The 22,214-nt window shown below is 41.9% G+C and overlaps 1 protein-coding gene across 2 annotated transcripts in view; it reads right to left on the bottom strand.

Annotated features, from left to right (window-relative positions):
* Positions 1 to 1,403: 1,403 nt before the first annotated feature.
* The window catches only part of rspo2 (R-spondin 2), a 64,841-nt gene continuing 44,030 nt past the window's right edge, over positions 1,404 to 22,214 (bottom strand). For both annotated transcript variants that reach the window (XM_080501409.1, XM_080501410.1), the window contains exon 5: positions 1,404 to 1,985. In XM_080501409.1, coding sequence (XP_080357535.1) covers positions 1,870 to 1,985 — 116 coding nt within the window. In that variant the 3' untranslated portion in view covers positions 1,404 to 1,869. The remainder of the gene's footprint in view (positions 1,986 to 22,214) is intronic.

Genomic DNA, 22,214 nt, shown 5'->3' with positions numbered 1-22,214 from the left:
AACATTCCCCCCGTTGCATATAAAACAGAAAGCTGTAGCATCAACATAAAAGAAAATGTGTTTATTTGATGTTTTGAAGATCAGATATTGGGATTGATTTTGGACTGCGTGAATGGCAAATATGTTGTCTCATAGACGCTGTTGTGGCATTTGAAGTACAATGGTGCCAAGCGATGACGCGCTGCTTTTGTGTCATTCATGAGGACACGTCATAGTTAATTACAAACCCTTAATGCCGTCATGCTGCTAAGGCCCAATTGACCATAACCAATCGTTTGGCAGGAGGCAGCACTTGTGTCACACAGCGCGACATGATGGATTTCACAAATGTTTTTTAAATCACAAAACTGCGATCAGGAGCGAAACAAGGAAACGAACTTAGCCGCATGTATTAAAGCCACATATAATGACAAAAGGCTTCGGCGTACAGTCACATGAAATGTATTTTAATAAAACACAATGTACACATATGCAGTCCTATGACCATACATTTGCTGGAATCTAATTAATAAACCTAGAATATGTCAAAGCATAGTTTTATTTGTTGTGTTTTTCTTCTTTAAAACATCAAAATCAGTAGATGAGGTCAAATGAATGTAATACAACACTTTGCGTGACAGACAAAAACCTTTTCCACGTGTTAAAGATATGCACTGTTATAAAGAAACTCAAAGAATATTCAGCATATAAGAGTAACAGTATGAGGCAAAAGAAAGAATCTCACCGAACAAAAAAGTACAAAACATAATTAATAAATAAATCAAATATATACCATATAAATGAAATAGCTATGTGGTGGCTATGGGTATTATCTGTTTTTTGATCATTTTATTCTGTAGCTTGTATTACAACCTTGTTTGTAATCTCTAAAACATTTATAACGATGAACGAGTCAATACTGAAAATACAGTAATAAGCTTTTCATAATTAGATCAACTATGTACACGAGTCTGTTGCCATGCTAGTCAAACAACTAAATTTCTTCTTTTTTTTTATCCACACTATACAGTTAGAGCATAAAGCGGTCTGAAACGTAAACAGTTTGTGCTGAGAATAAAATATTTTGCAACTATGCATGGTAATTTCTTTTAATATTACTCTCAAAAATGTACATAACATAAAGGCCACGCATGGGAAACGTCTCCATTCAGAAGGGAAGGTGAGGGTAGTGTTGACATAAATATAGGAACAAAAAAACAGTCTCTCTTGGTTCAAGATGCCATTTTCTTGTCCATCAGCATCATTTGCCCCAACCGAACCGCCTCACTTTGCTTCTCCGTCCTCAGTGTTCATTCCATCCTTTCACAACACCCCCCCCACCCCACCCCCCGAGCAGTTCAGCATGCCAACTCCCCTCATTACCTCACCTATCCGTCCCCCCCCTTGCTCTCTCCAGTGCACTCCGCCCCACCACGGTCTCTGGTTTCCCCTCCTCTGGTCTTCCGTCACCCTGGTCGGGAGTGACATAGCTCATGATTGGAAGTGATGACTTCAGTGATATCAGCTGTGAAGGTCCAATGAGGCAACGCAAAGGGATGGGGGTTGTTGGGTGGGTGGGTAGGGAGGAGAGGGTGGAGTTACCTGGCTGGTCAGTGCGGCAAGAGGGCGGAGACTTGTGTTTAGCATATTGGTGCTAACAATGCACGTTGTAGAGCATATTTTCTTTTCGTCTTTTGACTGTTGTGTTTTTTTTCCTTTGGACCGTGAGTTGTGGCTGTGTCCTGAAGGGTCGAGGCTGACGTCAAGGGAGGGCCAGGAGGCAATTGGGGGAGGGTGGAGAGATTGGTGATAGTCGTCAGTCAGAATGTGGGTGCAGCAGCGGCTAGCAGCTTCGCGTTGGTTCTTTGTTTAAATGGATAGTTTCAGTTCTCACTGGCTGGAGCGCGCGGAGGCCAAGTGGTCGCTGTGCTGGTTCTGGGCCCGAAACCGCAGCCTTTGCTTGTTCTTCTTCTTTGGTTCTTTGGTTCGGTGTTTCCCTGAACCACCTAGGTACAAAAAGAGAGAAACAAAAAAAAACTGCTTAGTCCGATTGATAATTACTACCTATAGCTGTAATATTGTTCAAGTAACAGCTATCTTGTGTTTCAGGTGACTTTGTGCCAAAGACTTGCACCATGGTTTCTTTTTGCAGCTCATATTTCCAGGCCTGAAAGAGCATCGAACATTTCTGCAAACCACAGATATATTGAGTAGTGGTCTTTAGGGAACGACAATCCATTTATATTAATAAGAAAGTGGAGTTGCCCTCTGGTGGCCTTACTAAACACAATAGGACCAATGAAGAAATTGAGACTTGGGGTATTATAAAGTCGTCACACAGCAGCTGTTTGTTGGACATAAAACCACAGAATATTTTTACATGAAGTTGCTCTGTCTATCTTAAGAACATGTACATGTCAAGTAACTTTAGTGACTTATATTGTGTTACTCTGACCATTAAAGGTATGGTACGTCAGGCACTTTTAAAAGCGTAGCTATCAAATGTAGGTCTTGGCTCCGAATCATTACGTTCAACATATCCACACTTTGCAAAAGCCCAACATTCCCACTGGAGGCTGACTTGGTTTAGTTTGCAGGTCTCACACGAAGGCCGGATTACCCGCTGAGCAACACATCATTCGCCCTGAGACACCCAACCCTCAAGCGGCCAAAAGCTCATTTGAGCATCAATTACTTTTTTTGGTAACTTGCTTTGCAAGTGATTTACTTTGGAAGAACGTGTTACTGAAATATTAAAAGCTGAATGGCAAATATGCTTAAAAGTCCCTCTGTATTTTCAGTTTAAGATGTTGTGCCTCAGTAGTTAGGGTGTACATCTCTTTTTCTTTGAATCAGCACAAGTCTGGTTCATTTCTACCTTGGGGCCAAACACAACCTGATTGCGGTCCTGCTTTTGATCAAGAAAAGTACATTTTCTGCAAATATGTAAACTCCTCATTATAGCCTGTTCAAAAAAAACTCGAAGGAGTTACTGGAAATAGAGTCAAAAAGGAACAATGTATCAGAGTTTTTTTGTTTGACATGGGAAAAATACATGAAATTCATCAATATATTCTTTCTATCTCTTAGGTAATGTACTTGGTGTTTTCTCCATTTGTATACAGTAACTTTAAGTTCCCCAGTCACTCACTGAATATTCATTGAAACTCAATATCAGGATGATTTCTTTTATTGGGTTTGTGAAGTTCATCTGTTTGGAGTATCACAGTTTTTCCAGCACATTGTACGTTGGAGCAGCATTTAGTTGGTGTGGACTAAAGATTAAGCACCAGATTGCAAATTGAATGGAATCTGTTTATTCTGGGCTTGAGATGACAGTCAACAGGATTACATTAGGTAACTCAAATTGTACTGAATGATTAAGATTTTTAAAATCTACTGATATCTTACACTCCACATCTGTGCAATAATGAAATAACAACATTTGGCTGCTCTGTTCTTGGGTTGCACAAGAGCACAACAATGCCCTTCCTGACACTATCCTCAGTAGTATAACCCCACCTTCCACTGGTCTAACCTTGAGGCTGCTTGTTCCAGTGAAGTGATATTTGATTTATAAAAAGTAAATCTTTAGTGAGATGGCATTCCATATCTGGTCTTAGCTCACCACAATCCTCAGAACTGAAGCCCGGTTATAAACAGATCAACACAATGATTTTTACTATTTTTACTGTCACTGCAAACGCGAGGGGGAGATAAGTATGGGGAGCTGCATAACCATCTTTCCAAGTTGGAAAGGTCCCCCTGCCCAGGGTTAATCCATCCCAGGTTTCACTGGGATGGGGCAAGGCATGCTGGGAGCTGACTTCCTGCTCTCGTGGAGGCTTGTGTGGTAGAGACTCTGCACCCACGGCTCTCTGTGACAGAGAAAACTCAGGCTACCGAACCACAAGGCAACAATCCGGCTGCCAAGGCCACAAATAAGATAACGAGGTGTGTGTGCGAGATGTATGTGCGCGAGGGGGGAGTGAGTGTGAGGGAATTTAAGGGAAAAGAAAATCTAATGGGGGGAAAAGTGGAGTAAGGCTTGGATGATGAGACCCTATCTGAAGCCTGATCTAGCGCACAAAGGACCAAGCCAGGCTATGGTTCGCTGAGGGGGGAAGCACAGGAAAGCGCTGCAGAAAAACACGTTTTTTCAGTGCAAAACTTCACTACCTCTTTCTGAGCTTTATTAATGCACTTGTCCAAGCCATTTTTCTCTCCCAAAGAAATAGGTAACAGTGTGTAAAATGCAGCCTTGTCTCTAATTGCCTTCTCATATTTGCTTGAATTGCGGTGGCCTTTCCGCTACCCCAGCGAAGGACCTTTCCCACTCTCATGACTGCACCGTGAGGTAGATTTCAAAATATTCACTCGTTTAAGCTGACACGCATGAGGAAGCAAGACATTGCTGTGCTAATAGGGTCTCCCAATGAATAATACAGATGCATGCAAACATCAAACATCTCGGAGGTATTTCCTGCAATTAATCTAATCTTGGTATTTTGAGTCACATTGCCAATTCTGGGCCATGGCAATAAAGTTTCTCGCAGACAGCTCCTAGTTAAAATATCCCTTTGAAAACAGCTTTCACATCTCTTCCATCATACTCTCATGCCCTTCACTTTAAAAATATTGGACTTTATACACTTGCTTAGCTGATGCCACTTTAGATTTCTTTGTATGGCTTACTGTACAATAATGTTTGTAAAAGTCACTCTGGAGCTCAAAGGCATTTGGCCTATAGGTTCATTTTCCTAATTGCTTTTAAAGGGGTAATTTTCATTCAAAACAGCGTTGCTAGGTGCCTGATAAACACGGCTTTCGCTGCAATCAACTCAAGATGAATTACATTTGACGGCAATAAAGCACACGGTGCAGCATTAAACTCCCTCTATAATGGGCAAAGCCCTCTTGGGCCATTCCTTGGACGCAAGGCTGCATTTAAAGTGAAAAAGCCTGCATTTACAGCAATTGCTTGAAACACAAATAAATATGTGAGAGTTGAGTTTAAAAAGTATTTTTCCTGGCTGGTTCAGAGCTGGGCATGAGATCTGTACTCTGAAGAGTTTTACACATTCACACGATCACAAGTATCCAGCCACGCTTTTGCAAACCAAGTAACCAAAGTATGAACAAAACAAATGTATTTCACTGGTTCAAAGACCAATGATGTTTGCGTGATAAGTTGCATTTTTATTAGCGTTCTGACTGAAATTTGGCTTTTATGTGCCTTCTTTCCTTCCTTTTACAAGATTTAGTGGTAAAATGTGTAAACACAAATGTATATAATCTACAGAGGCAAAAATACTGTGAAAACAAGCAATTTTTTCCCTCCAATATCTTAGATAGTCTATTTGACGTGTTTTTGACTGCATTCATCCATCTATTGACTTTCTTTGATGGCTTAACGCTAAAAGGTGGGGTACACTCCGGACAGAACAAAAACAAAGAATACTAATGCTAATACTGCTCCTAAGTGAAAATAAAAGAAGAAGGGAAAAATCCACGCAAAATGTCCAATGCCTCAGTCATTTATTTATTTGTTTATGTGTTTGTTTGTTTGTTTGTTTGTTGTGTTTTAAGTGTGACATTCTTCAGTCCATTTGTTATCAAATATGTTTGTTGATTTGGGAAAAAAACCCAAAACAACAACTGTATTTTCAAAGTATTTTAAGGCATATTCCATGAATTTTTAATGATACTCCGAAGACTGTATTATATGGGTAAAGTATCAATGTCTATTCTCTTCATCGTTACTGCCCTCATTGTGGAGCAGGATTTCTTTTCACAAGTTCTTCAGTGGTTTTGTCTCTCATTGTAGGATGTTGATGCCTGTCAACACAGAGCACTGAGCCAGAATCATCTTACACATGTTATAAACAAAACACTGAGGGTACAATGTCTATATTTAGAACAGACTCTGAAAGCTGATACATGCTTTTCAGAGTTCCCAATCAAAACTGTAGCGGTCTAAAAACACATTTAGAGCATACAGTGATGGATTTTACTGCAGCAATGCTGAGCAGAAAGCATTAAACCTGTACCAGTCATGATGGCTTGGAACATATAGTTATGTTTAACAAATATTATCAAACTGACTTTTCTGAGCCATTTTATGGAGAGTTGCATCTCTCTTCAACCCTGTTATCAAACGGCTCACTCAAAATGAACTCATGGAACTTTATGAAGTCAATACTGATGCAAATGAAGACAATATTTCATAACCAAGTCTCAATGCTGACAGCTAGAGGGCAACCAATCCCCACAGAAGCCCCTTCCCCCTGTATCTGTCTGTATCAGCCTGTATGAGAGGGTTCATCATATCTACCCAAGAACTCCTATTTAGCCTTTCCTCAGGGCACAACGCAGTCTCAGCTCTGAGCTTTCATCATCTCATATTTACGACCAATGTAATCACTTAAGCTGATTACCAGGGTTCACGGAGGAAACAGTTTAATTTGCTTCAATTGCTTTCAAAACCAAGAACAAATTCATAAATCTTGGGGCATGTAAAGATAATTTTGTCTTGGAAGGCACAGCAGGTTTCAAATCGTTTTCTGTTTTTGTTTAGCGACGCAACTGGCAAATGAAGGACCAAATCAAATGAGGCCAACTCTTTATCAGGAAACTAGAATTCCCATGTCTCCTTTACTTTCCGTTCTGGCTCCCTCTCACGATCACTCCAGCAAAACCACAGTTTCACCAATGTTTGGTTTTCCTCCATAGATACGATCTTTTCCTGCCAGCTTGACGTTTGCCTTTGAGTTTGAACTGAGAAGTTAATCAAACAAACAAACAAGCAAAACAAAACAAAAATCTCGAGAGCGAATCAAAAAGTTTTGTGTGTCACAATCAGAAGCAGAAGCCTGTGGTGGTTCTTGTTGTTTACCGCTGTCAAAACTGACCTTTGTGGAATTCTTTCACGCATTTGAGCGTGTGCGAGTGCATGTGCGAGTGATAAACGTGCCCTTTGTGTCTGTGTGCCAGGCATTGTGAACTGCCGTATCACCTATGTAAGCTTGAGAAGTACTTAGCGTCATGTCCAATCCTTTCAGCTGCCAAACCAGCAAGCAGAGAAATACTAAACTCCTCCACACGCACACTGTGGTGGAGGTTCCTCAATGACCTCTTGAAGAGATTCCGGATATACTGCCTTTTCTTTTCTTTCCCCGTCTCCCCCACCCCTCTCCACGTCCCATCGTTCCTCATTTGAGGCCCTCAGCTACAACTGGGACGACGGCATGGTAAAGGTCCAACTAAGAGCGAAGCGACATTGGACATATCATATTATTAGGCTTGCACTCCAGAATAATATCTCCTTGTGAAATGGCAATATGACTACTTGTCCAACTGATGCACTGAGAGATAATCAGTCAATTCTATATCCAAAGGGAGCAAGAAGCCAAAGCCAGAGCGTTCTTCATCTGTATCAGAGCTAATATCTTTGTTTTGGAAAGGAGAATCAAATTTAAGAATATGTATGAGTTTACATGAGGAAATGCCTGCATCATGCAACAGGATTGTATTTCTCCAAACTTGTGCTTTTCTTTGCTTTTTATCACCAGACAGTGTTTCTGAGATGCTAATAACTCAGTTAAAAAGGAATTGGATTTTCTCTTTGCAGGATCTCAGGCTACAGTGAGGGGCATCTTAAGCATTACCCTATAATCACAGGAGGCCATGACCCGCTAAAAAAGAGCAATGCACCGACTCTTGGCACATGTCAAGTGACTTCATCCACTAACGGCTCCAGCGGCAGCATAGGAATCGAAGGCCTAATCTTATCTCCATTGCTTTGCGGTTTGAGAAAAATCAATGGCTGACCTCGAGAAGGCATTAGGACATACAGTAAATGGGATCCTATGCTCACTGAAGACTCAGCCCCTGCTCTTGTTTTACCCCCCCACCCCTCCACTCGACGCAGGCAGTCAATTAATAACTTTTCTAAGAAACAGAGGTGGGATGACAGAGACCAAACCATGGGAAAAATTAATATCCAAACAATTTTGAAGAAGATATGTGTGGCCTGAGAAGGTAAATCTGGAATTTTTCGGCACCTCGTCTTTTTCATAAATAGGCCAAAGCAGAGGCCATTATTTGTGAAGGAAGGAGAGAACTACTGGCGCCAGTAAGATTTGATTTCAGTGGCAGAAATTGGATTAGCAGCCATTAAGGGCCTCCTCACACATACATTTATAATGCTGTGAAGGGGAAAGGATCTGTACCCAGCCTGTGATCTCCTTACTCACACGCCGACAACTCCTCTGTCTGGGAAAAGGTTATGAACGCTGACACTGCCCTGTACTGCCGCTGAACTTAGTTTGCAGTTGATTTATAGGTGGGACACAGCAGCATGACCTGAAGCGACCCATCGTTCATTAAGGCGTGGGCCGGCGGTAACGTTTTAATGTCGTTTTGTCTTCTTGTCAGAGTCCAGGGTCGATTTGACCTTTGAGCCAAAAGAAAGCACAGTTGTGATGAAAACAGGCAGAAATGTTTAACAGATACAAATGTAGAAAGCTGCAAGATTTGAGAGGAAACTTCTGCAGCTGAGACAAATAGAGAGAAAAAAAAAAAAGAAATCAGTCTTTTGACAGAGAGGACAATCATTTACAAGAAGCTCGTCTTGCCAACCAACTGACAAGAGGCTTTCTGCACAGCGTCACTTAGTCCTAACAAGGTTACTCTGGATCACACTCTTTCATTCACTCTTTCGTTTTGTCCTTCCCTTTCCCCCCATGCTCTGCTTCCTATCACCGTGCTGCTCGGCGAGAATGATTTAAAACATACGCATTCCGATTTAAAAAGCTAATGTTGGGATTAGGTCGCTCATTATTTTCTCATCTGTGACCCAGTGGAGGATCTGTGAGGAGATTTAAAAAAAAAATAGCAGGTTAGCTCGGCTCTTTGATGCCTCGTTTCACTGACAGTAACTTAAAGGGAAAACCCGACTCGGAGATTAACGTCTCAAAGCAGAGAAGTACCAGCAAAAAAACATGCATGACTGACATGGTGATTAATACACCCGACGGTCAGTGCGGACAGCGTGTTTTTTCCCCTTCGGAGAAGGTCGATCACACCAGCAAGAAGCCGACACAAACCTGCCCTGAGAAGGCTACAGAACCGACAATGACCTCGAGCATTAAAGTTCCTCTCCATCAGTCCTCTCAGAGTTCAGTCATGCTCCACTGCTTTGCACAATATGGTAACAGTTCCCTTGTGCTCTTTGGGTTACCACCGCTGGCTCAAGCACGTGGAGGTAGGTTATCAAGTTGAAGCCTTCCATGACAGATGTTAAATTAGGCCAGCTTCCAAAAAGCTCAAAAGTGAGTTTTTGCTTTCCAGAGCTATTTCCTCCTCTAAACCATCATTTAAACACTTACGACGTGTTTCAGAAATGTTGGAAAGTTAGAAATCTCCTCCACTGGGGAAAAACACAGTGGACTGATTTGCTGGGTCAGATTTCCAAGTTGTTAACTTGGAAATGTATTTCGTCAAGTTTCGTAAACTTGCTTAACATGACAGCATAATTGAAAAATGACATTGTTTTATTAATATAAAAAAAAACCACAAATCATGCACTATAATATCTTACAACAGCCACAATGTCGATGCTGCATTTTAGGATGTACATAGAGTATGGTACATATGAATCACTTTAAGAAAAGATTTGCAATCAAATTGATGATTCAGCCTATTTATAGCATAAGAAACCAAGTTAATATAATAATATTAAACCCTCCTCCTGGACAAACACACTACTGAAACAGATAACTATAAACAAAGCGTCTATGTCATGTGACATTAAAGATTATGTGGACAGGAGCCTGCTGACGCTTGTAAAAGCAAAGGTAAACATAATGACGTTCAAACTTATTGAAACTAGTAAATAAGTGCTGAACATCAAAACCAGACTGATAGACGAGAGCATAATTTGCAAGACAATGTTTTCAATTAAAAACTGAAAAATGTATTGCGTAGTGGGTGTGCGTTTACACAATAGCGGTGCTGGGGGCTACTGAAAATGGCTCCCTAGGTGGACCTTTTGGATAACGATCCGACTCTCTCTGTGTAGATGGAGGAAAATGTATCTTTTTTTTAAACCCTGATGCTGCACATGGGCATCACGGCCGTGGTAAATAGTTTTGCTCCGCATGCAAACAATAACACCAACGTTTGCCTCCAGAGTGTCATGACTCTCAGTCCATATTCTCCTGGGACTTGGTAGTTTTATAGAGAATCACCTGTAATAACAATCCAACTTGGTCGTCTTTCAATATGGATGTCTGTGGACTCCCATTGTTAATGTTCTCTGCTGCATGTGTGTGTGGTTTCAATACAAACCCAAACAACAGCAACAACTCGTGGCCCAACATGCTCACTACCTTTTTGTCTAGTAAATGGGGCCTAGATGCGATATTTACCACCAAATCCATTAAAAGTGGCAGATACTGGGTCTGGCTCCCATTTTTTTCTGTGATTCTTCAAAGGTTTTCCAATGCATCACGACGGAATCATTCAGAGGCATTTTTATAATCTTTGTGGAGCAAATTTATGGTCTTCAACCTTGAAAAGAATGCAGTTTTCTGATCTTGCTATGGGGCTTAACAAAAGCAGACATAGGTATGGCGGACCAAGTTGACTGATACGATCAGTCATCAGGAATTCCAATTCAAAACAGGTTAAAATGAAATATGAAAAGTGCAGTGAGCTGCCATGCGAACCCTTCTTGCACTTTAAACATTGTGCCTACTGGGGCACAAACGCTTAAGACTGAGTACTTGTACAGAGGACCAGATGGTGTTTTACCAAACCAAGTAGCATTTAGCTGGTTAAAGCAGCAGTCAGAGGAAACACACCTGGCTTCTAAGGCTGTATTAATAACACAAATTCTTAACTGGTGGTATCCTATCAAAGCGTGAGATTATCAGGCTGAGATCAACTTTACATCAGTAGCACTTACCATACACAGAAACGGCTTTCTTTTTATAGCCTTGCAAAAACTGAAATTCTAAACTGTAATAATGAGCAAATACCTCATTTGAAGACAACTGGACACAGTAACAGAGGCAAGATTTCCTCATCCTGAGCAGTAAAACTGAGGTAAAGTGGTTCAGTCATTATTTCTAATCATTTGGTGGAGGTACCAGACACAAAAAAGAAGAAATTAGGGCTGAGGAGTTAAATCACATGACGTAATCTGGTTTTTGGTCTATGACATCCTGCCAACTGTTACGGTTTTCCCACTTCCACTTGAAGCTGCCAAAACATAAAAAAAAAAAAAAAGAAATTGAAAAAAAGAAATCTGTTGCACTGTCGCCACCTGCAGCAAACAGAGGCAATCTGAATGAAACACATTGGTTTTTGTGACTCAACTTACTATTTTTTTTTTTGTGACAATAAAATAGCAAGTGATGAACAACACTCACACTTGATATTTTAGCTTTGATGTTCAGTGTTTGCTTCAGAAGGACACCGGTATCATAAACGTAAGCATCCAGGCAGCAAGCAGGCATCATGACCCCACCACTGCCCCAACCCCCAACCCCCAACCCCACCCCCCCCCACCCTGAGCCTGATGCGCCTCAAAACCACAGAACTCCGAGAGAACTGAACAGCCTCCTCTGTGGTCTGCTATCTCCACACTGACTCATCGACACATCTGGGCCTAAGTATACGGGGGCTCTCCTGCCCCATAGGCACTTGGGCAAATGAAGGATAATTAGCTTTAGTTGACTTTAATGAATGGCTTAATGTTGTGTTTCATTTCTGACAAGAAAAAATATAAAGATCAGGATTATAAGGGGGGGGGTCGGCCCTGCACCAGTGGACTTGAAGGCTCGCCGCAGGCATGGGTTTGTTTGTCTTTGCATTCGTTGTGCACTCGGGGGAAAAGCACATGGAGCTGAAGATAGCTGTAGCGTATGAGTGTGACCACAAATCCAAAGATCAGGAAACCTGCTGGCATACGCAGTAGCAAATTCAGCCTGCGAGCTAGTAAGTTACTACAGATGTGAACTGTGTTTGTCTCTAGTCAAATACAGACGAAACCATAGCACTCCACTTTATTTCCATGTCTTCTCCATCAAGACAAGATTTCTATAAAGCATTTGATCCGTCATATAATTCCCACATGCCGTGATATAAAGCAGGATATGTCCTGCAGAGTTACGATAGTCATCCATCTTACTTTCCAATAAGTGCACTGCATTGCATTGATCAAATGGACACGAGATCCACTCCGTATTTATTTGCTCCATTCGGTCCTTGAAAACAACCTTGCATGATATTACTCTCTTTATACTCGCGTACACATTTTACAAAGCCATTTGATACCGTAGCTCAGTAGAGTCCATTATCTTTGCTGTGCCATTAGGGAGTAAAAGCTAATAAAAGCTGGACTTGGCAGCTCACTTTAGTGTTCCTTCACACACTGTACCTTCTTTCTTTTTACAACAGATCAGGGTTGGCATCTATTGACTAAAAGAATGAAACATGCTCATTCCAGAGGACCTCACCCATCGTGCTCTCCATCTGCATTTAGCAGCCGCCAGTATTTCGTGTGAACTTTTAAAAGCACCGTCATACTGATGCTGGATTACAGCAAGAAAAGCTCATCCCACTGATATTACACAAATATTTAGAACATATATTGTTTGTCTGAGGAGGGAGAAATCAGAATTTCTAGGATCTTGAGTATAATCTACACCTGGAGCAACATGGTAGACCCCCAATGGATGGCGTGTGGATTTTCCTGGCTCAGCCACTTCCCATGAACCTCTAAGCATCCACCAAGAATCTCTCCGCGTAACAGCACTCTGGCCTACTTTATGGAGACAAATAACATAGTTGTTAACACAAACATGTGGAGGCAAGCAATAAGGTGTACCAAGACTAGGGAGCTTTCTTCTCCCTGATGGGGCTCAATGTGTAAGTCAGAATAATGCAGGAGGGTTTTGCTGCTCATCAAAGCATGGTAGGCTGTACCTCAATGTGTAACTGGATACACGTGCAGATTTATACAATTGATTATGTGCTCAGCATAAGTGAACTGATCAGTCGTTGAGCAATCATGAGTCGGAATGGCAGGTCCATCAATAGTGAGCCAGAGGCTAATAAATTGTTAGCACAGTAGCTACAGTGTAAGGAGACTTCAGTCAATAGTATGGCCAGCTCATGGACCTAGTGCTCTACAGCATTAGGACCTGTGCATATTGAAGGCTCAACACAAAAAATACTATTCTAAATAAGGAAAATATACAACAAAAAGAGTGGAGACTGTTAATGTAACCTCATCGCTCTCATAGAATAATGCTTGTTATGCTTGCCCCATTTTTTGGCAATCTGATTTAATTGTGTCTATTTGACAGATCAGATTGCCCCATTTACATGAACACTGAATAAAGCGATCAGATTAATATCCCAGTTTGTATGAACTAAGACTATTATCTGATTCGGTAAGTAGATCAATCTCATAATGCTTTGGATGGTGACATCCACTTTTACTTGCATGCCAGGCAGTATTGAAGACAGATTTGTCAGATTGACAAAGCAATCTTTTGAAAATGCAACAGGAAAGGGCGATCATACTTCTTCAGAGGGGATCAGAAAAAGATGATTATATGTCGGAAAGCATCGCTGTCATCCAGTCATGCTTTAAAAGTGAAATTTTTCTTTAGCATGCATGAAACATCACATGGTGAGATTCATAACAAACATGGGCAGGATGGATAATTCAACCCCAACAAGCGAGGCATGATCATTACGAGTGCATACATGGACTTGATTCGAATTAAACACCTTGTCTTTCGGAAATACATCTCTTTCCGAATGCACCGTCAGATCACAATGTCCAATTTACATATTCACATGAAGCATTTTCAGTCTGATCACTTATGTCTGGGAAACACATAGTGACTGACCGTTTATCTCATTGTCATCTTCTAAAAGATAAAGACATTTTGGTTACAATAAATGGTAATCCATCCATTGATGCACACAATCACACATCGATGGTCAAGATGCTTGACCTCACTTAGGAACAACGTGGTGTTCTTTATTTTGGCCAAGGACAATTGAAAAGAGAAATTAAACCACTGACAGTTCAAAAATTCAAAAATGACAAGCCTGCAATCTGCTTTTTACTTAGTATAACACACTTCTGGAGAGGTGAGTCCTTTCCGTTCAAGACTATATTTTCATTGAATGATTCCTTACTTATTGACTACAGCTCTTTTTATGCTGAGCAGATCCACTGTGAGGATGCTCAGAGATAATTTGGTTAAGTCTAAAAAAAACATCAAGTATGGAAAGTGTAAATGTCTAAATATGAAACTCAAGATGACTTTTCACTTTTCTACAATGTACAGTCATAGTACACAAATTACTTCACCGCTCATTTTGGTTTCACATTGAGATAACCCACCACAGTGGAAGTACTGATCAAGATAGGGATTCCTAAGACATTACCTCTGCTGCAGGTGGCTAACATCTTATTCAGATACAAAAAACAGATATTCAAAATGATTCACTCAAAAAATTGTGAGGCATGATAAAGTATAGGATCTTTTTAAGTCTCATCAACCTGAAAAGAATAGGAGTAAATAACTTTATATGGCAATTCAAGGTGCAAACATGGATCACTGTCTGCCACTACTATCATTGTAAACTGTTTTCTATTGTCGAAAGAACAGAACGTTTGCAGGTATTGCAACAGCAAGTTCAAAGCCATGGCTATATTGAGATATAAGGTGACCAAATCTGAAACAACATAGTTGCCACCTCCACTACGTGAGCAAGTAACTATGTGTTTTTGAGCCTCTGTGTTCACATGAATTCTCTAATTCCACCTGGCCTGTATCCTCCCGCTCTCAGTGGGTTTGTGAGGGAATGGAGGAGGATATAGGAGGAAATTGTCCAGCATGATTCCCTCTTTATATCTCATTTCTGCACAAGTCCTTTCATCCCCTCGTCTCTCTACTGGGAAACTCCGGGAGGAAATCCCTCACATGTTTGGACGCCGCGCACAACTGTCCCAAAACGGGACCAGACCTTAACGAGTGGGGAGCCAAGCTAAGTCAGACGGGCTTAGTCACTAAAACAGAGACAGGGGCCATCAGGATCATGCCGCAATCCCCATGCAATGGCCGGTGATGAGCGAATCAAGCCTGGCTGGCGCTTTTTTGTTTTCTTTGATTGTCCTGCTAACTCTCGAAGGGTGCTGTTGTTCAGCCTCCTCTGATGATCCAACAGACAGCGCATAGTTCTTGATAAAAATAGTTCATTAGTTCACAGCGGAGGAGAGGGAGGGGAAATATGTTTGATGTGTTCACAGGGCTCCTGTTGCACAGGGGAGAGAGGTAAAGCCAATTCAGGAAGGACTTGATCCTCTAAGGCCTGTGCTGCATCAAACACTTGTCAAACACCACGCAGACGGACAGCTGAGTGGCTCTGACAGATCTGATCACAGACACGGGCAATAAGAGCCACCACTCGCTCAGCTCCTCCGGCCAGGCACCGCTCACGCTCTTGTCAATAATCCCCCTTCAACTCACGGGAACACAAACAGAGGGCTTTGAGGCATATGGCAGACATTTTCTTGTTGTTTTTAGCTGCGTATGATTACAGTGCAATTTCAACGGTCATTTCAGGGTCTCACCTCGCCGACGAGAGGAGGTTTGTGTACTCCAGAAGGCAGCGGCATCTGTCAGAGATGCATCAGGCAGAAGGAGAATGAAATCAAATCAAAGGGAGACTTAAGCTCCCGCTAATCCGAAAGAACTGTCTCAAGGCCTGTTGGGATCACGGTCCTGAACCTTGCCACCCAGTAGGAAGGAACGTTTACGTTCGAGGGGATTTGATATGGTACCTGCAGTGGGTTGAGTTTCGTGACACCGACCACTCAATCATGCCTGGAGATTTTCCTTGAAGAGTCATCATGCGCTGGGCTCTGGGAAGGCCAATGTAGGGGGATGTCTTGCATGACAAGATATTCAAAATGATTTAATCCTTAGACATGATTTATTTAATATAGTGGCTTATATAAGATATTTTACATAGATTGTGAGGAGGCCAAAAGCAAATGTTGAACATTAGAATGTTGGCTACCGTTGTAAGAAGAAAAAAACAACAAAAAAAATCTGTATTTCTATGATTTAACTTCGTTACATCAAAGTGTGTGCTACTTTTTTTTTTTTTTTTTTATCCCAAAAGCATTTCGCATCACTGTATTTACAACTGATTTCTGGTTTAAATGTGTTAAAAATGACTTCCTTCCTCCAATCATCTGTATTTATTTTAGTAAATTGGCCTGTGGGCCACAGAAACAGTGATGGGGGCCACATGTGGCCCGCAAACCAAAAGTTTCCTCAATCTGCTGGAGACAGTGCAAATGTTGTTACAATTCAGAATGGCATATTTTTTACAAATTACATTATAAGAAATTTGTGAAACAATTCATGGGCTATACACAACAACAAATACACCTAAAGCGGTGTATATACTATGAATTTTCTACATTAGTGTCAACATGTGAATATGCGATCTGGCTGCACTTAATAGCAGCTGCAGAACCGGAAAGAGCTTGTGTTTATTGGGCGATGAAATACTAAAGTCTGGATGGAAGGAAATGTTGCTTGAATTGCAGGCTAACACAGTAGCCAATTCCACTTTAATGGGGTAACAATAAGTCTGTGTTTTGCTCACAGCTTGATTTAGTGTCGCCCAAGTGGCGTAAAATAATAAAAAATTCCATAGAGCACATCAAATTGTTTCAGCATGAAAACTGTCATTCGCTTTAAACCATTTTGTTTTGTTTTGTTTTTCCTACAGCTCACTCATGGTTACTTTCTGACCTCAAGCAGCCATACGAAACCTAGTTGTGCTGATAAAAAACAAACCCTGGTCACTTGTGTGCTGATATATTTGCTCATGTAAAGGGAATCCAATTGCTTGTTTCAAAAACACATCATACATAATGAAAATAACTGCTGAAAGCCTTTAAAAAGAGGAAACTATGTGGTCCCAAAATCTGGAAACCTTTGAACAGCTTTTTGTGTTCAGCATTGAGGCAGAACGACAGAGACTGAAGAAGGTCTTTACCCTTGTATGACGAGCATGGCTCTATTTAATGCCTTGCACCTCGACATTAGTAACCTTATATTACCTGATACTTCCAAATGAACAGTGTCATCATGTTTTTTATCATCCATAGCAAGTGACCAACAATTATTTCATATTCCTGCATGTGCTGATGGTATATTTACAGTTACTAAGCCCATTACAAACTGAGTAAGTCTTTTCATTGACTTCCAGTAAAATCTACAATGGATTTAAAATGATTTACTCAAATCTTATCCTCCATACCATTGAATCAGAAAATGTGGTGCTAAAGTGCTACTTAATGACAGTTCCGAGAGTTTTCAGTTATCACACTCCTTTCTTGTACAAGCAACGTCCATGAAATCTCAAGCTTAAACTTTTCCTATTTGATAAAAACATATTGTTCATGCAAGCTTATGTCGCCCTGAACGTTTGCCCATGAGAAAACTTTGTAGTTTTCTCTTGTCTTCAACCCCGATTACATTCACATACACATACATTCATTATACATGTCATTGACTTTTTATGTCCACACTGTAACTTCCTGTAGGGTGTCTGACGGTGAGGCTGGACTTGCGTGATGTGTGCCTCCTACTCCCATCAGTTTGCAATGTGTGAATCGCCTTGCTGTCTGATGTTTGTGTGATGATTCTCCTCTCACCCCAACCGGTGCGAACAGAAAACCACCACATCTGTGTCTGGATCTGCTGGAACATTTTTCTTGGTGAATGAGAGCTTTTCCTTTCTATGTTTGACTATGCTTGCTTCTGCAGAATTATTGGCCTTTTCATGTACAGTTCATGGCTCAGTTGGTAGGCTTGCGTAGCCTCAGCCTCCATTGGTGCGTAAATGTGTGTGCGAATGGGTGAATGTTATTAACAGTGCAAAGCGGTTTGGGACAGCTCACACAGTTGAAAAGGGCTATATAAGTGAAGTCCATTTACCAAAGTTTATCTGAAAGTGATATGCCAGGAGATTCATTTAAATTAATGAATGCCTAAACAAAAATCTAGTGTTTCAATTATATATGACCAAATATTTTGGGGGAAAAAGTGGCTCAAATGAGTTTCTGGTTTTCAGACCATAATATTTAATATTCAATGGAAGCACTACATTCCCAGTTCTGTAACTATTGAAATAGTCTGTTCTTCATTGTCCGTAAAGTGCCAATTCCCAAACACATATTTATAAGTGGTTTCCGCACACTGTAAGATGACACCACTAACCTGTGACATCACCTTGGAGTTGTGCTTTTCAACCTTGATCTGTTGGCTCTTGGCTTCTACTTACCATTGTAATGGCTGCGCTTTTATGTCTGTGCCTCCTCCCGTTTGTCCCTCCTGTATTTGCCACAGTTTGTTCACATGCAGAAACGCCTCGTTGTACACACAGCCCAGCGATGGCAGACCTGTACTTAGGACTGCGCGTCTTTGTTGTGTCTACATGTCTATGCACTGGGTCCTCGCTCGCGGGCATGAGTGGGTCTGAAACCCCAGCCTCTTTCTGAAAAACCAGCTCTAATTAAAAGCTATGATGCCTCTGTGAAGACACCCGCCAGAGAGGCATTTGGGAGAAGGACACGAGAGGCAAGGAAGGGAGAGGAGAGGGGGTCCTGGTGGTTGAGGCGGTGCAACTGTGCACCAGATGTTCTCAGGCTCCCCCCCGTTCGACTCCTCGCCTTCCTTCTTTTCTCCAGACCACTCAAGAGGGAGGACTGCAGCACACACGGCGCTCCTCAGAAACAATGCGCCACGCGAACCCATCCTCCACTGTGACATGCACATTGTTCCCAGAGCCAGTCACTGAGATATGCGATACACCAGCGAGAGCGTGTCATTCGAGTGCGAGACAGGAACAGAGAATGGAAACAGGGACGAGGAAAATAGTAGATAATGCGGTGACTTGTTCTGCCTGTGAGGTCTGTTTTACTGTTTGTCGGTGTCTATTACATGTTTCTCACACTCTGCCATTGCAAACTGCATCTGTGTGTGCGTGTGTGTGTGTGTGTGTGTGTGTGTGTGTGTGTGTGTGTGTGTGTGTGTGTGTGTGTGTGTGTGTGTGTGTGTGTGTGTGTGTGTGTGTGTGTGTGTGTGTGTGTGTTTGCATCCTCATGGTGTGTTAGAGATGAAAGAGTTTTCAGGCCCCCCGGGGAGCTGGCAGCGACAGTAGGCTAGCAGACAGAGGAGGAGGTGAGTGGCAGATCCCACTCTGACCAGCTTGGTTAAATGTTGGCTGACAAACTCAAAAGCTGAGGTCTGCTTTATATTATCAAAAAAAGAAAAAGAAAATGCCAATAGATGTAAAAACAAGTGTATATGTTTGTTGATCTTTGGTCCTGTTTATATAATATTTTCAATTGAGAACAGATCTTTCTTTTTTTGCATTTTTGGTGTCTGTTAACACCACGATGGTGCTCAGGACCACTGAAAATGCAACTTTTAGAAAATTTGCCCTGAGTGGGGAACACTACGTCCTTTTCAGCGTTTTCTGCCATTTCCATGGAAACAGACATTGTTTTAAAAATGTTGCCATGTAAACACAAATCTTTTCTAAAATGAAAACGCAAAAATGGACATTTGTTTATCTGTAGTTTATTCCTTCTATAAAACCAGTTTAGTAGATAGAGCCACTTAAAATGGTATTTTGGATCACTGTGAAACACTGCAAGTCCATTATAAATTGCTTTAAACAGGGTTAGGAAGTTTTATCACCAGTTTTATAGATTGCCACCCTTGAAACAGTTCTGTAAAATGCTTGTTATATTTTTCCATGATCAGCAATGTGAAAATGTTCATCACATTAAAATCCTATATCAAGAAATCACATCTGTCCTCACTTGTTTTATAAAACGCCATGAAAGAAGAGTATGAGTTGAGCCCAACATCAAAGATCTCATCCCAAGCTGTTGCCATCCATCCTTGTAAAGACTATGTCTCGACAGCTGTAAAAAAATCACAGGGTGTAACAGCAACAACTGCCCCATCCAAAGGGAGCGTTCACCGAGGAGTTCGCTTTACGACCCCCGACTGTGTCATGGGCAATATCAGCCAATATACTGCACAGTGGGGGGAAATAGCTCCCGTTTGTGGGGCATGAGAACATAAAAATATTCCACTTCTGTACAGTATCTCACTCTTTTCCTCCTTCTCCTCCTCTCCTCTTCCTCTTTCCCCCCCTTACCACTTGCTGCCACTTTGTTTGTTTGTGTACGTCTGTTTTTGATGGGGCTGTTCATGTCGGCCCCATATGCCTCACTTCTTCCATCAGGAGACGACAACGGAAGCCTCCCCACTGGGTCGCCTCGAAACGCACACTTGGATCTACACATATTTCAGAGATTGATTTAGTCTCTGATTTCAATCAAATGTGGATCACAGTCACAGTCACAGAGGAGCTAAAAAGGTTTGTACATTACCTAGCTTGGACAGAAACACAAATGCACACCTCCAAGCGAGGCAAGTCTTACTGCTAAAGGGTACGACTGTGTATCTAATGTGTGTACACGAGCCTACAAAAGGCAGTTTACCAGAAACCACAATTCAACTGGGCCAAAAAGTGTGAAAAAAAAAAAAAACATGAACCCTACACTCACACCCCTCCTCTTTCTTCCTGCTTGGAAAAGACCAGATGACAATAATGTGGAGTATGGAGCCCCAGTCAGTGCTGCCGCTGACCCCTCCTCTTCTACCGCTCTCCCTCCATCCCTCCACCCCCTGGTCTTTGAAAGGCCTCCACATGTTTATGGCTCATGCCTGTGGTATGACGATGGATTCTCCATATAAAAGCCAGCAGGATCATGGGGTGTTTCAAATATTGCTCTCTGAAGACAGTTGCTGACAAAAAGACAGCAGCCATATTTATTTTGGTCAGAGAGTAGGGGCACTTAGTGGGGAGTTAATCAGAGACACCCCCCTCCTCCCTTCTACTTCCCCAACAGCTTCCAGCATCACCAACTGCCCTCCTCCTCCCCCGTCAAATAAAGAATGTACCCAGGCCAGAGAAGTCCCAGACTACTGGAAATGACTTTCTCCCGCAATGGAAGATTTAACACTGCTAAACTGCACAAGTGATAGAAAAATAAACTCAAAAGCTTGGTTTGAGATCACTGACATAAAGTACGTGTTGATTGCCCGTCTAGACTTGCGACTATATAATTAATTTTAGAGAGATATGAAACATGAGCTTTGTGAGTGAGGCAGACATCAAGTAATTATCTATGACAGAGATGTTCGGATACGAGATAGCTGAAGCAGGACTTATGTTAATTTTGAGTGTGACCACAGGGGTGACCATAACTGGAATTGGCACAGTGAAGGTGGAGGCCCGGCCAAGTTAGTGACAGGTTGATGTGTCTATCCTCTTCACCCATGCTCTTATTCACAGCACAGTGTAAAGCTCCCAAAATCCCCTCCGGCATCTCAGCGCCTTAGCCATGTGTACGGTGCAAGAAAACCATCAATGAGTTATTCCATTTGTTTTTGCAGTTTTGGCACAATTTAATAAAATCAATGAATGATGTGAGTTTTGTGTGGTGGCTGGTTGGAGGAGGGCCATCTGCCCAGTGAGACACCAACCCAGACCTTGTGTCCGGAGCCAAAGCCATCAATACCCTCCAAAGGAGACAGAGGGCTATCAAAGCCTCCTCACCCGCTACTGTGTCAGCCCCCGTGGAGCGGTCTTATTAAATGAAGATTAAGCCATGGCTCCACCAGTCACAACAGGCTACACTGTGAGGCACAAATACTAACTATGACAGGATGGCTGCCAATTAGTGCTCTCCTTCTGTCCTGGGAAAGCGTTCCTCACCCCACTCCCGCTGGCGGGAAGAATTGATCTGGATTGTCTGTAATATCACAAGGCCAGAGATCAACACTGATCATCACCTGGCCTTTCTGCAGCTTCAGTAATCAGAGCATGATTTGTCATCCAACTCTCTCGTCCAAATGTCAAGACTTCCTGTAGAGCACGCCCGGCGAACATTAATTGGAGTAATGAGTTAAGCACACAATAGAGCTGAAGTGCAAACCTGGATTCTCAAAGACTTTAGAGTGGTTGCATGAGGAGAGCGCTGTCGCCGCTTGATTAGGACAAACTGTGAAGAAGAACATGCACCATCAATTAGGGCCATG

Source organism: Blennius ocellaris (assembly GCF_963422515.1).
Source record: "Blennius ocellaris genome assembly, chromosome: 8".
Taxonomy (NCBI): domain Eukaryota; kingdom Metazoa; phylum Chordata; class Actinopteri; order Blenniiformes; family Blenniidae; genus Blennius; species Blennius ocellaris.
The sequence above is the reverse complement of the archived record's forward strand: the minus strand, read 5'-3'. Positions and strand labels throughout refer to the sequence as shown.